Below are 13,839 nucleotides of genomic sequence, written 5' to 3' on the forward strand. Positions count from 1 at the left end.
AAATAGCAGGTACCATCATCAAGATTATTCGAAGTGAAGCAGAAAGTGTTATATACATTTCTGGTTTTCCCTGCCTCAAGCAGTATATGGAGAACTAAAGGTAGCCAAAATCAAGAGTCAAAATCATTAGCAGAAGCTTCTGTGAATATCTTGTGTTTATGATCTCACTTATGGTTATGGTTGGCCTACGGAGTTCTTAGGACATATGCCCCTATTCTTTCCTTTATAAATATAGAAGACATGTAGTACAAGTGGCTTGTAACCGAACAACAACTAGTGAACTGCTGGAGCTAAAGTCTAAGTTCCCTGAGCATTTAATCTGCTACCCAAAATGGCATGGATTTTATGAAATATGATTGATACCTATAAACTTCCAAATGGCAATTTCAGAATTCCATCTAAACATGAAGACACTCCCTTTGAAACATTCAGAAAAATTAATGTTCATAGTAGGAAAAGCTAGCTTATGGACTTTATTCATCATCTCTGTGCACAAGAAGGATGTACCATGTGTCCAAAATAGCAGCACAATGCTAATAATATCACCACTGTTAAGTGTGAGAGCAATATGCAAATTGGCTTCTGGAAATTATATATATAAGAATATATATACATATATAAACTTTGAAAAGTATTGATAAATTCATGAAATGTCTACAAAATCAACATTTATTGATTACTAATTATGTAAGCCAGATACACAACTGTCTTCTATGTGTTATCTCAAAATAACCCTGACAATAACCTTATGGGACAGATTTTATTATCCTCATTTGAAGCTTGGAGAGATAAAATAATTTGTTCAAAAGCACATTAATAAATGGGAATGAGGCAAGATTTAAATGACATTATGGAACTGTGTGTAAGGGATGCTGGAACAGAGAGCTCATGTTCATGTTTAATGTTAGAGAAGATAAAAAGTCTGTGCTATTTTGCCTTTAACCCTCTGTTAAAAAATAAACTGGAAGAGTGAACCATGGCTTTGATTTATCAGAGACATCCCAGTGCCTCATGTAAGAATATTCCTCCTTTCTAGCCACAGATCATTATTAATTCATTTGGAACATATGGCTCTTAGCTGTGCTCCATGAATGCCACCACACTGGTGATGTGAATCATTCCTTTCTCTTCAGCCTGCTGTGCAAATTCACTCTTCCTTCCAGAGAGGAGAGACTACAGGACAACTGCTTTCCCACATGGGTGTGGGTGTTTGTGGCAATTAAAAACAAGTTCATCACACCTGATACCCATGAATCTGTTTATAAGTTTTTCTAGATTGTGCTGAGTACAAGCACTGATTCCACATTTAGGAAAACAATAAACAAGAACGGAGCTAGGAAAAAGAAAATTTCCCTAGACCTTCTAGAAATTCATTCATTTATTCATTCTCTTATTACAAAATCTTTAAGCACTTAGGTGGTCCAGATAGCTAGACAGCTAGCTAGGACACTGGTGTATAGAGATAAAGAGCTACCTGATCCCAAGCACTGACAATCTAGTCTGACAGAAAGTTTTGATCAAGAATCAAAACAAGTGTGGTACTTACCACACTTGTACAGGGAGTTTTGGAACACAAGAGAATCAGCTAGAGCCAGAAAGGGTGAGAGATGGCTTCTTGAAGGAACTAACTCTATGACTAGGCCATAAAGGACCATACAAATTTTGATAGAAAGAGAAAAATAGAGTGATAATTCTAGAAAGACAAAAAGTCTATGCAAAAGTCCAGACATGAGAACATGGCTTGTTTGAGGAGTTATAAGTAGTTAAGCAGAACAATGCAGGGAAATGAGAGATAGGCAGAAAAGAGTTTTGAATGAGTACTGGTACTATGGCTCAAATAGTAGAGTGCCTGCCTAGCAAATGTGAGGCCCTGAGTTCAAACCCTTGTAATGCCAAACAACAACAACAACAAAAACCAAACAAACAAAAACTGTATGTGTACAAAGTTTTGAATGAAAAGCTGACTTGTTTTCATCAGGATTGTGGAGGTAATAATTTTGTTTCAAATTAAAATGGACATTCTGTGTTTCTGACTTTTTAAAAGCAACTTTTCTATTTTTTAACTATTCTTTATTAGCATATCTTAATAGTACAGGTGGATTCATCATGAAACTATCCTAGATATGCACAGTGTACTTTGAATAAGTTTTTACCCCCCATTATTATATATTCCTTAACCTCCCTATCTCCTTCCACCCTTTTCTAAAAATATTTAGGGAGCTTCATTATGCTACCCTCATGTATATAGGTATGTATATATGTATGTTATATATCATACTTCAACCCTCTTCACCCCAGAAGCCTCTCCTTTCCTTCCCCTTTCACTGACGCCCACCAGACAGTCCCCTTTTTACACTCACTCATATTACTGTTATTATTATCAAAATGACTTTCAATGTATCCAAGTTTTCTCTGCCTTAATATAGCACAATGTACAATAATTTTCTTTTTCTTGCAGTGTCTGAGGAAGACAAAGGATTTGGACCAATTTTTGAAGAGCAACCAATCAATACCATTTATCCAGAAGAATCACTGGAAGGAAAAGTTTCCCTAAACTGTAGAGCCCGGGCCAGCCCTTTCCCAATTTACAAGTAATGTACCTCACTGCCCTTTTCAGAATGGAGAGTGGAACTGAAGAGTGCAAATCAGCATCCATGGCTCTGTACCTATAGAAAAAGCTGCAACACTAAGCTTTCTGCTAAGTCCATGCACACAAACATAAATGTGTCATACATGCTATTGAAAACACTGATACACAAATGCATTCGTTACCTTTTCTTAAATAAATGCAGATAATTCACTTACTATTTCATGCACAGATAATGCCAGTGAGTTTTGACATCATCCACTTAAAATTTACTTAATGGAGATGATGCTTTTGAGCATGAAAAAGGCTATAGGAAAAGCATGCATAATTTAAATACATACATTTGAGGTTAAAATGTTTTTCATACATTGTCCTGAATAACTAGTACCTACAAATGATGGATGATATTTCTGTCTTAACTACATTTATAAAGCTTGCATAGATAATTCCAGAAAGCATTATCTTTTTTCAATAGTCTCAAATCTATACGCCAGATAATACAATAAATTTCTCCACCTATTGAACAATCTATATAAACATGTCTCTATTTTTTCTGGGTTCCATATTTATGCTATCAAAAATAACTTTATAAAAAGTAACAATGGGTTTTCTTGCTTCAGATATTTCAGAAAAATATATCACAGTGTCTAGTCTGATGCAAATAATAAGATTCAAAACATAACCAAATGTCAATGGCTTTGTATTTCACTTGTGCAGTGATTCCATGGAGAAAAAGCAAGTGATTGATGGGGAAATTGGAGGCTTTATTGGGTTAATGTCACCTGACTTAATTGAAGGTTGTCACTCAATAAGCTTGATTTTAAATGTAGATTTTTTTTCCTGGATAGAATAATAACATTCTGTTTTCATAAGAATTTATTGTCAAAGAGAATATTCTCTTACCCCCCTTTAATTCAATTGCATTCATTTTCCCTTGCCTCTGGCTATAATTAAAAATTATTCTTAAGATAATATATGCATTTATATACAAAATCACCATCCCTTTGAAATTATTTTTATTGTTTCAATTTCATGCATGGTAGTGTAATATAAATGAGAAATAATGCATTTATTCTAAAAATATACAATGGGCTAGACTTATTTCTACCCTTAAGACATGTGTAATTGAAACCTATGCTATCTAACCCAAGATGGTTGTACAGGAGAGGAGGCTGAAGCCTAAGTAAGCAGATCACAGATCCAGGACTAAAATACAGGCATTGTAACTTTCAAAGCAGCATATAATCTTTGCTGTATTTATCTATCTAGGAAGACTGATAGCATCTCAAAAGCTCCTTCAGTGATGTGCATATTCTGGGACACTCTGTCCTTGACATTCCTTCTAGGAACCTGAGCCCATCAGTCTCCACTAATGGAATGGAGTGGAGGCAACCAAACAGCAGAGGCTGTTCTCAGACATTGTTCTAGAAACACACCATGAGCAGGGCTATCCTTGCTGCATACTCCCCACCTGGCAGAGACAATAGATGAAACTGCAAGGGAAGTATGTCATTGACTCTCTACCACAGGTTGCAGTAACACTGAACTCCCCAGGTTGAGTTGGCCTAGGTATCCATACATTAATATAGAGAGCTACAAAGACCAAGTAGATGTTCAATCCTGTTATGAAGACAGCCTGCACTTGATAGCAAAAGATTAAGTTACATTAAAGAGTAAAAGAGAAGGAAGGAACAAAGGAAGGAAGAAAAGAGGGAGGAAGGGAGAAAATTAGCTAGTCTGATGAAAAAGAAGACTCAAAGTTTTAAATTTACTTAATAATCATAGCAAGTCATATTAACCTTAGTAATCATGCAATTTGTCACTCACACATTAGTTTTATATTTGTAGCATGCTCTGTGCTAATGTGTTATTCATGGAAACACCCTGAGAGGTGAGAGGTACAACAGGATCACTTTGAGGCTTCCATTATTTTACCTCCACCTCCAAGAAATAAGCACTACAATAAAAACTGTATTTAAATGCAAAAGGGATTACAACAATAGTGTATGTTTCTGAAAAAGACAGGTTATTTACCCAAACATTGAAACTTAATTGCTGTACTGTAAGCAGGACCTGATCTGTAGAAAGGAGGTTAAGGCAGTAAACACAAATTTGGAGACAATAAAATAGAGAGAGAAAAAAACCACTAACAATTGGAGTTGTCCAACTAAACCTATTGACTTGACAAATCTAAAAACTGTGCACTGATTGTTCAGGCAGGACAATATAGCTGTCAGCTTGAGGAAAGGGGAGGAGTTATTTACTGGGTTGGAGTGCAAATGCATGGTATTGTATGATTGCTTTTAAAATTACCTCCTATACTGTAAAGATTATGACTAAAAATGTTTCTAGTAACTTTAATTTATAAAAGATATTATAAAATCATGAGGCATTTTTTGCATCATTTCTACCCTAATCAGCAATGTGCCTGGCAGTGAGCAATGTAGGCATAGGTTACTACTACTTGAGCTACTTCACCAGAATTCTTGTTTTATGACATTCCTGTTGACATGGTACCCTGAAAGAGAAACCCTGGCACAGAGTGGCTGTAAAATTATGCAGGTTTTCATCTTAACTGAAAACTATTTTCTTCATACATTCCTCTCGTCTCACCATTTTCTTCATACATTCCTCTCATCGTCTCACCAAGAAAGCCAGATCCCTGCTTCCAGTCAGTGTATTTATAACACAATCCCTGTCAGTTACTGGTGCAATTATCTGCAACATGCTTCACCTACATTGTTATATACAAGATTATGTGTTGTGTGTAGAGGGATCCCATCATCGAAAATCATACCTAAATAATGTGAAAAAGCACCAGTGATCATTAACTCTAAGCTGAAGAAAATATGGCTTTTCTTTTATTTGTCTTTTTTTATTTTTTATTTTATTCACATGTGCATACAATGTTTGGGTCATTTCTCCTTTTCTTTTATTTGTGATTTGGAGTCAAAAGACGCAACCAAGTTTTTTTTTTTTCAAACTGTGTGATGGCCCTCTAGTGGTCAGATTATGCCAATTACTGAATAGAACCCTGATTTCTACTATTTTTATTTAAAAATTACTTTGCTGTTTACAATCAGATATTGACAGTTTATATTCTATTTCTGCTAAGTGTATGCTTTTAATGTTTTACACAAGGTATATAGATATATATGAAGCTATTTGTTATTTAGGATGCTTCATTTAAAAAAAGAGGAGATGTGTCATTCAGTTTGACATTTGCCTTTATACACCATAGTTAAACTATAAATCATGATTCAGAATATTGAGATTATAAGGTATGAAGAAATACCACGTTTGTCACATACTTAATCATCATACTTCATGTGGAGCTGTATTCAAATTATTTAAGAATGATGTCAGCCTAGTAAAGTTTCCAGGCCTCATAACTTTTGATATCCTTTATATCTTTTTCACACAGATGGAGAATGAATAACGGGGATGTTGACCTGACAAGTGATCGATACAGTATGGTGGGAGGAAACCTTGTTATCAACAACCCCGACAAGCAGAAAGATGCTGGAACATACTACTGTTTGGCATCGAACAACTATGGGATGGTCAGAAGCACTGAAGCAATCCTGAGCTTTGGATGTAAGCAAGTGCAACTTTTTTTAAGGGGAAAGTTTATTTTGGTAAAGGGAAAATTAGGTATATTTTAATTATTGATAAAGTCTATATAACCTGGGGGGCTCATTCTGTAACAGTCAACTCTTTTGGCTTTGTTCTTGTATTAAAATTTTCATGTTAGAGTCTCTCAGTGAAAAATGGACCATTCTGCCTCCCCATTCCAACAAAAGTACTGAACGCTTCTTGTATGAGTTGTTAAGGACGACACATTCCTTACCCCTCCCCAGTTGGCACGTTGGTGGTGGTGAGATAAGTCATATGCACATGAAGATTTTAAATTAAAATTCAGGAATTCTGCTGTGACCTGTAAGATAGATATCAATAAGTGCTACCTTAATAGTTCAGTAAGTAGAGAAATCAAGAAAGGACAGTGAGAAGGCACAATAAATATGGGTCTTTCAAGATGTTTGGGCTTTATGTGGTGAACAAAGTGTTACACACTTGGATAATAAATGAAGACTATGTTCTGGGGGGATCTTGAATGACTCTAAAAACTGGAATCAATGGAAGTTATACTCTAGTACTTCCAAAGGGGACAATAGCAACTCCACAAAAGTGAAAATTGGGTATTAGGGGAAGAAAACATTTTAGATATTACAACATGATGATTTGTGGCTCTCTAAAGCCCAACTCTATCTCATAATACCTTATTCTTCAATATTTAACTTGTCTTCATAGGAATAAGTTTAATTATATTTTTATAAATTTATTTATATTAAATTTAAATTAAATGAAAATTTTCCCTTTTAGGAGGCAAAATTAAAAAAAAAACTTTTTGAGAAATACTGTTCTAGGCTAAAAATTAGAGGTCTGATAAAAGAATGTTGTACATTGTGAGACAAGTTAGACCAGATGACTGATTGCTAATTTATGATTTGTAAGTCAGTATTCATATCTTTGGCAGCATGGATTATAGGATGAAAATGATGTTTTAAGAAATTCTAGAGGTCACCAAGAAGGAGTGAGACAAGGCCAAGAATAGTAAGATTAAATGAGTGTAGTGAAAGTGGAATGTAAGTCAAGTACACCAACCTCAAAGAAAGAATGAACAATTTGCATTTCACTGAAGGAAAGAAGACTTTAAATATCTTTTTTTTCAAATGGGATGGGAGCAAGAAAACCAGTTTCAAGGGTGGAGGAGGTATCTACATGATTGTTCCAAATTCAGAATGTATGGCAACCTGAAGTTGAAATGTCAAGTAAGCAGTTACAGATGAGGATGGTAGTCAAGTGAGACAGCAAGGCTAGAGAGGTCAACTTGAAAGCTCCTCTGCAAAAAGATAACACTTAGAATAAAGGGATTTTTCAGAAATATACATTACATTGGGGAAAGTAAAGACTGGTATTATAATCTGGATATGGATCACAAATAAGGAAGAAGTGGCAAGTCAGGAATGAAACAGAATGAGTGTAAGTAAAACAAGTGAAGAATCAAAGTAGTCCCAGATCCAGGAATGAAGCAAAATGTAAGTTCCAAATATAGATGAATGAATAAAAGAAATTAGAACTGAGACCAACCAGAATTTTAAAAGGAGGGAATGGCTGATCACTTCCATGTTTTCTAACTGGGACCCCCGCTTTTTACTCATTTCTTGCTGGCATCTAAGTACTCCCTCAGGGAGGGAACTGATGCTTTCTTCCAATGAGTCCATTCTTCTTTACTTACTTTCTTAGGTCGACCACTGGGTTTTCCTGAACACATTATATTCCTTACTGAGATTCTCCCTAAATCAAGTTTTTAGGAGATTTGTAGTCTTTGGGATAGCTAGAATTCTTATGCAGGCAGCTACCCACATTTGTAAGCTTTGAGCTCATGACAGAACTTAAATCCAAATACTGCTGTAAAAAACAAGTTGACTTGCATGGGTCTCCCCAAACCAACTGAGAGGTGCTGTATCTCAAAAGTGAGTTCATGACTAAAAGGTAAAATTACATTTTCCTTTTTATTCTATCATGAGTAGATCTTGATCCTTTCCCACCTGAAGAACGTCCTGAGGTCAGAGTGAAAGAAGGGAAAGGGATGGTGCTTCTCTGTGACCCTCCATACCATTTTCCAGGTAAACTTAGTTTCTCTGTGACTAAAAACATGTATGAAATGAAATGGGCGCGTTTCTACTTGTCTAATAATACTGGTACATTATTAATTATGTAATTAGTCTAATGATCATGGCTCATCATTAATTAAATGAGATTCAATATTTGCAGAAGTTTGAAATGCTTCACTTACTAGTGGATGCAGACACTTTGTTGGCTCATTTCTTGGACCTAATCCTAAGAATCTCTGATCATTTCAGTTTATAAACAATGTGTATGTTAGTTTATACCATCATTAAAGTTCCTATTACATATAAGAAATTATGATAGCTTTTCTAAAAATTGGTAGATTGCCTGAAATGGAACAGTTCTGATCATTTTCTTAATAACTTAACCTCTACAATATATTGTGAATAGTAACTAAAATACTGGAAAGGAATAAAGCCTTAACAAATTATTATTAATCTCTGTAGGAGCAGTAATCTGAAAGAATAATCATCATCAACCAATTTTAAAAAGGGAGAAAAACTGGGCTGGAAATGTAGCACAGTGGTAGAGTATGCACTATAGCATATAAAAGGCCCTGGTTTAATCCCTAACTCTTCAAGAAAACAAAGAAAAACACAAGCAATAAAAAGGTGGAGGGGACAAAATTGAGTGTCTTCTGTTATGAGATCAACTTTGAACACATGTTTCCTCAATTTGATGCAGCTAGAATAAACTCCACAAAATGCTAGTTAAAAAGCAAATGCTTCATAGACTTATTTTTTACTCATCTTATTTATTAAATTTTGCCATACACTTTTCACAATAAAAATGTTTTTACTCTTTATTTCATAAATTTTACATTAATATCTCCATAGAGATATGGAACTTAACAGACTGTTATAAATTATTTGATATGAAATACATCAGACACATATGTATTTCAACTGAAAATAACTGTTAAAAATTGACTTACTACATCCCACAAAATATAAAGTATATCCTTGTATACTGAGAGAGAGAGAGAATGGAAAGGGAAAAGCCTATCATTTGGAGGGTGGACACTGTTAACAAAATATAAAATACCTAATAATAGACACATACATGAATTTAAAATTTCATAAGTAGGAATACGCTTAGGAAAAATAACTTCCTGTATGTTGAACATGATTGTGAGTGAGTATCATTACACAAGAGTAGGAGAGCAAGGTAGGGAATCTATTCACTTCCATTGTGAATAAATCAATTTCTAAACATGTCTAATGTAGTTTACCATATCAAAACACTGATCCAAAGCTATGCTGATTTTATAGGTGTATGCAAATTCCATTCTGTCAAGGCTAATTTTTTTTAAAGACATAAAAATCTTTTATAAAGTTGCAGCATATTCCTCCAGGGCACACTGAAGTACTTCAATTTTATTTCTAGGAGAAAGATGTATTATCTAGCAAGATTAGTGAAGTGATACAAACTAATACAGTGAAACTAGCTAAATATACTGCAAGTGGGCAAAATAAATTTCCCCTGTAATATACAATATGTAATATGCCAGACTGTCCTGGGGAAAGGGAAGAAGTTGTCTATATTTATTGCTAAAATCTGCATTTCTTAAACATGTGCTAGTACTTACTCTTCCTAAAAATTAATGTTATGTTAATTTATTATTTAATACTGTCCACAGTGCTAGCAGAAAAAAAGATGATTGATTTTATCATCTGATGAAAACAGGTAGAAAACAAAATCCATTGAGTCTTAGAAAACTGGGTTAGAGCTTAGTTCTTTTTTTTTTTTTTTTTTTGCAGAACTAGGGCTTGAACTCAGCCAGCCCCTTTTTGTGTTAGGTATTTTCGAGATTTGGTCTCTTGAAGTATTTGCCAGGGCTGGTTTCAAACCACGAACCTCCTGATCTCTGCCTCCTTAGTAGCTAGGATTACAGGTGTGAGCCACTGGCACCTGGCAGGACTTAGTTCTTGATTGCCAAAATTGTCCTACTTTCAGGTCAGTGGCCACCACTGTAGTCATGGCACAGATTATTTTGGAGATGGAGGCCCAGGGAGGAAGGGTAAACTATCAGTTTGTTTCCCTATGACAAATCACTTAACCTGGCAAGGCTTTGGCTTGCCTGTTTGAAAATGATACCTTCATTGTAAGGATAGTGTACAGTTTCAAACATATTACAAATAAGTGAATGACTCCATCAGTAGGCTAGATTTGATAGATAAATTTAGATGGATTATGTTACAAGTCACACTAAGGCAAAACCACATCTTTCTTGTTTAATGTCTTATTGAAGGTACTCAAGTTTGTATAAAATCAGTCAATTAGAGAATATACAAGGGACATTAAATTAATGAGACCAATTGCTTTATGGTTCAAGACTTATGTTTATACAAACATCTCCACAAAATCTTCTTTCACTAGTGCCATACTTTAAAAGTTCAAATATCACAACTTATTCCTCTATGTACATTTCTTATCAAATGCCATCTTTCATTACTTAAAAGAAAGTGTCTTAAATTTAAGATGAATTGATGTGACAAAACAGTCTAATCAAAACCAAAATTAAAATCTACATTTCTACAGAAACAACTGCAAAATAATGATTGTCCTCTTAATTTTGAGGATGAGAAAAATTATTTCTGAATCAGAAAAGGCCAAAATCTTCTCAAAGCATACTATATATTTCAGTTGGGATGAAAGACATGAGAGTTCATTCTGAAGAAAAGAATTCTTGTCCAACTCAAGATGCCATGATTTCAGAAATTTAAGCATTTCCCTAATTCTAATTCTTCTATGACCCTAAATCAGCATGAAGTTACAAATTAAAAAATTCAGTTATCCACAAATATAAATGTCTACAAAGATATTATGTTAACAAAGACTCTGAGATAGAGGCTGACGATGATAGTTTTTCTTCCTTTTAGAACTTTATCTATATTTTTCATTTTCAACAATGAACATATACTGCTTCAATAAAAAAAAATCAAGATTTGAAACCAATAATAATAATAATAATGCAATAATCTTCATTGTCTTTCCTGACCCTTTATGTTAGAGAAAATTACTCAGAAAATCTAAATGTAATGTCTAGTGTCTTATTCCCAACCATACAGAGCTCAGAGTGTGTGTGTTTCTTTTCATCTTTAGTTCCCTAAAGTGAAATGGTGGTTTGTCATGATACTTTAATCCTTAAAAGAAACCTGAATGCTATGAGATCTTTACTTTTCACCATTTTACATCTAAAATCCTATTGAACCTGAGCAAGAGAGATTTCTAATTATAGTCTTTCTAGTGGCCATTATCTTCACATAATCAAGATATTTTAAAGGGAAATTATCACTTTAGCAATCTAGAAGTATGCATTACCCATAGTTTCATCTTGTATATTCTTGTATATTTGTTGAATGACTTGTATTCATCAAGGCAGGAACAGGAAAAGCAGCAAATTAAAATAGAAATTCAACTTTTGACTTAAGTATCTAATGTGGTTAGCCAAAAACTATGCTTAAGAGTAACCATTTCCTGCTATTTAAGAAAACCAGCAGCATGCTTTTCCATTTCTGTGGTTTTTACTTTTTAATGTGATCACAACAGATTATATAAACTCATTTCTAAATCTATAATTTAAAATAAGAGTAGAGAAAGTAAAAAAGATAAAACCACAGTATAGTACATCATCTTGAGGTTATTTATTAAATACAGCAGGGCAGTTTTTAGACCTGGGTTCAAAAACATCTCAATTCTATTTAATGGTCTTGAAATTCTAAGCAAATTATTTAATCTCTCCAACTTTCAATTAATTTATCAATAAAATGTAAGTAAGACTGTTAAGAGTCCATAAACTAATAGATAAGTAAGTATGCTGCTTAGCTTGATGCATACGTTCTTGAAAAACATGGTAGCTATTAGGAAATTTGCACTGTGTCTTGGCTTTCTTCCAACATTTGTTGTACTGTAACTTCTAATAGATTCTCTTTGCTTTTGGAGAAGAATTTAATATTTAGTAGCCAATGTTTTCTTCTAGATGATCTTAGCTACCGCTGGCTTCTAAATGAATTTCCTGTATTTATCACCATGGATAAACGAAGATTTGTATCTCAGACAAATGGCAACCTCTACATTGCAAATGTTGAGGCTTCTGACAAAGGCAATTATTCCTGCTTTGTATCCAGCCCTTCTATTACAAAGAGTGTGTTCAGCAAATTTATCCCACTCATTCCCATACCTGAACGTAAGCATTATATTTGTTACACTATGTTTGTAAGGCTATCTGCTTATGGTAGACCTATAATACCGAGAAGAAATAGCTACTGGGGAGACCAGCCTTCTTTTTAAGCAGGCCAAACAAAAGCTATGCACTTTGAGTGTGTAGAAGGTCTTGTACCTAGCTTTTCTGGTTGAGAAGAGTTCTCTAATGTAATTGGCCTAGTGTGGTTGGGTTCAGGTTAATTGCCTGTAGTACAGGAAATGCATGCATGAGGAGGAAAGCTTGTCCATCTGTCCAGGATCAGTACATTGGTTGCAGTGGGAATCACTGCTTTCTGCTTTTTGCTTCATTGACATTCCTACTTCTTAGTATGTTCATGAAGAAACCAAATAAGATCAAAATAAACAATAGTGACTTCAGAATTAGAAAGGAAAAGGCAATTTGGTTATTGTGGTATTTTAAGGAACAATAAGTAAATTGACCTTTTCTGCTCTAAGAAGTTATCATAAGGTGCCATGCTAATTACTGTGTCCCTGTATTCTGGTACCTCAGGGCCCTGCTGATCACTGACTTATTGATTGGTCTTTTCCCCAGGCTTTAACTGAACTACCTGTCTTTTAAAAATGCTTATAGTGCATTTCAACACATTACAATAGATTTGCTTTCTTTACATTATCTTTATCCCATTCCTGCTGCTATATTAATAGTAGTGAGTTCAAGCTTTTGATAAAAGACCAGCTCAGAGTAGAAAGACTTAAGTTTGATTCCTGTCTCTACCACTAAATAAATGGAGAAAATGCTATAATGCCACTGAGAAACAATTTTTCTTTCTCCTTGTGAGGGAACAGTCTTGTAATTGGTATTTGGTAAATATTATTGAATTTCTGGCTCATTTTTTTCCATCCTCATTCTTAGATACTCTCATCCCCTATTTCACAAAGTAGAAAAAAAAAAGCCATTGTGTGAAATAGTCCCTTCATTTTCTTCCCTTCTCTCCCCCAGAAATAAACTTGTACTTCAGTGGTTCTACTTATTTTCTCACTGCCTGTCTCAGTAGAAAAAATATTTTTCTCCTATTCAAACTAATTCTTTCAGTTGCTCTAGTCTTATCCCATTTGATTCAATTAGAGACTTCACTACATCACTTATTTCCTTTCTTTCCTTCAAAATCTGCTCTTCATCATTCTCTCAGCATATTCTTTTGTATTCAACACAAACAAACTTGGACAATCACAAGAAATTCCTGCTGAATCCAAAAACACATTTTGGTCCTGAGTCTATTTTAGATCCTTGACACTTCCTCTTCTGCCACTCAATTCTTCTAACTTCCTGTGCTCCTCAACTCCCGCCTGCTTCTCTGGCAACTTTTATACAGCAGCTTTTAACCAGATCC

The 13,839-nt window shown here is 34.5% G+C and overlaps 1 protein-coding gene across 5 annotated transcripts in view; it reads left to right on the forward strand.

Annotated features, from left to right (window-relative positions):
* The window catches only part of Cntn1 (contactin 1), a 355,859-nt gene that overhangs the window by 220,611 nt on the left and 121,409 nt on the right, over positions 1 to 13,839 (forward strand). For all 5 annotated transcript variants that reach the window (XM_074083135.1, XM_074083140.1, XM_074083139.1 and 2 more), the window contains 4 exons: positions 2,459 to 2,591; positions 6,012 to 6,184; positions 8,182 to 8,277; positions 12,264 to 12,470. In XM_074083135.1, coding sequence (XP_073939236.1) covers positions 2,459 to 2,591; positions 6,012 to 6,184; positions 8,182 to 8,277; positions 12,264 to 12,470 — 609 coding nt within the window. The remainder of the gene's footprint in view (positions 1 to 2,458; positions 2,592 to 6,011; positions 6,185 to 8,181; positions 8,278 to 12,263; positions 12,471 to 13,839) is intronic.

This window comes from Castor canadensis, chromosome 8, assembly GCF_047511655.1.
Source record: "Castor canadensis chromosome 8, mCasCan1.hap1v2, whole genome shotgun sequence".
Lineage (NCBI taxonomy): Eukaryota > Metazoa > Chordata > Mammalia > Rodentia > Castoridae > Castor > Castor canadensis.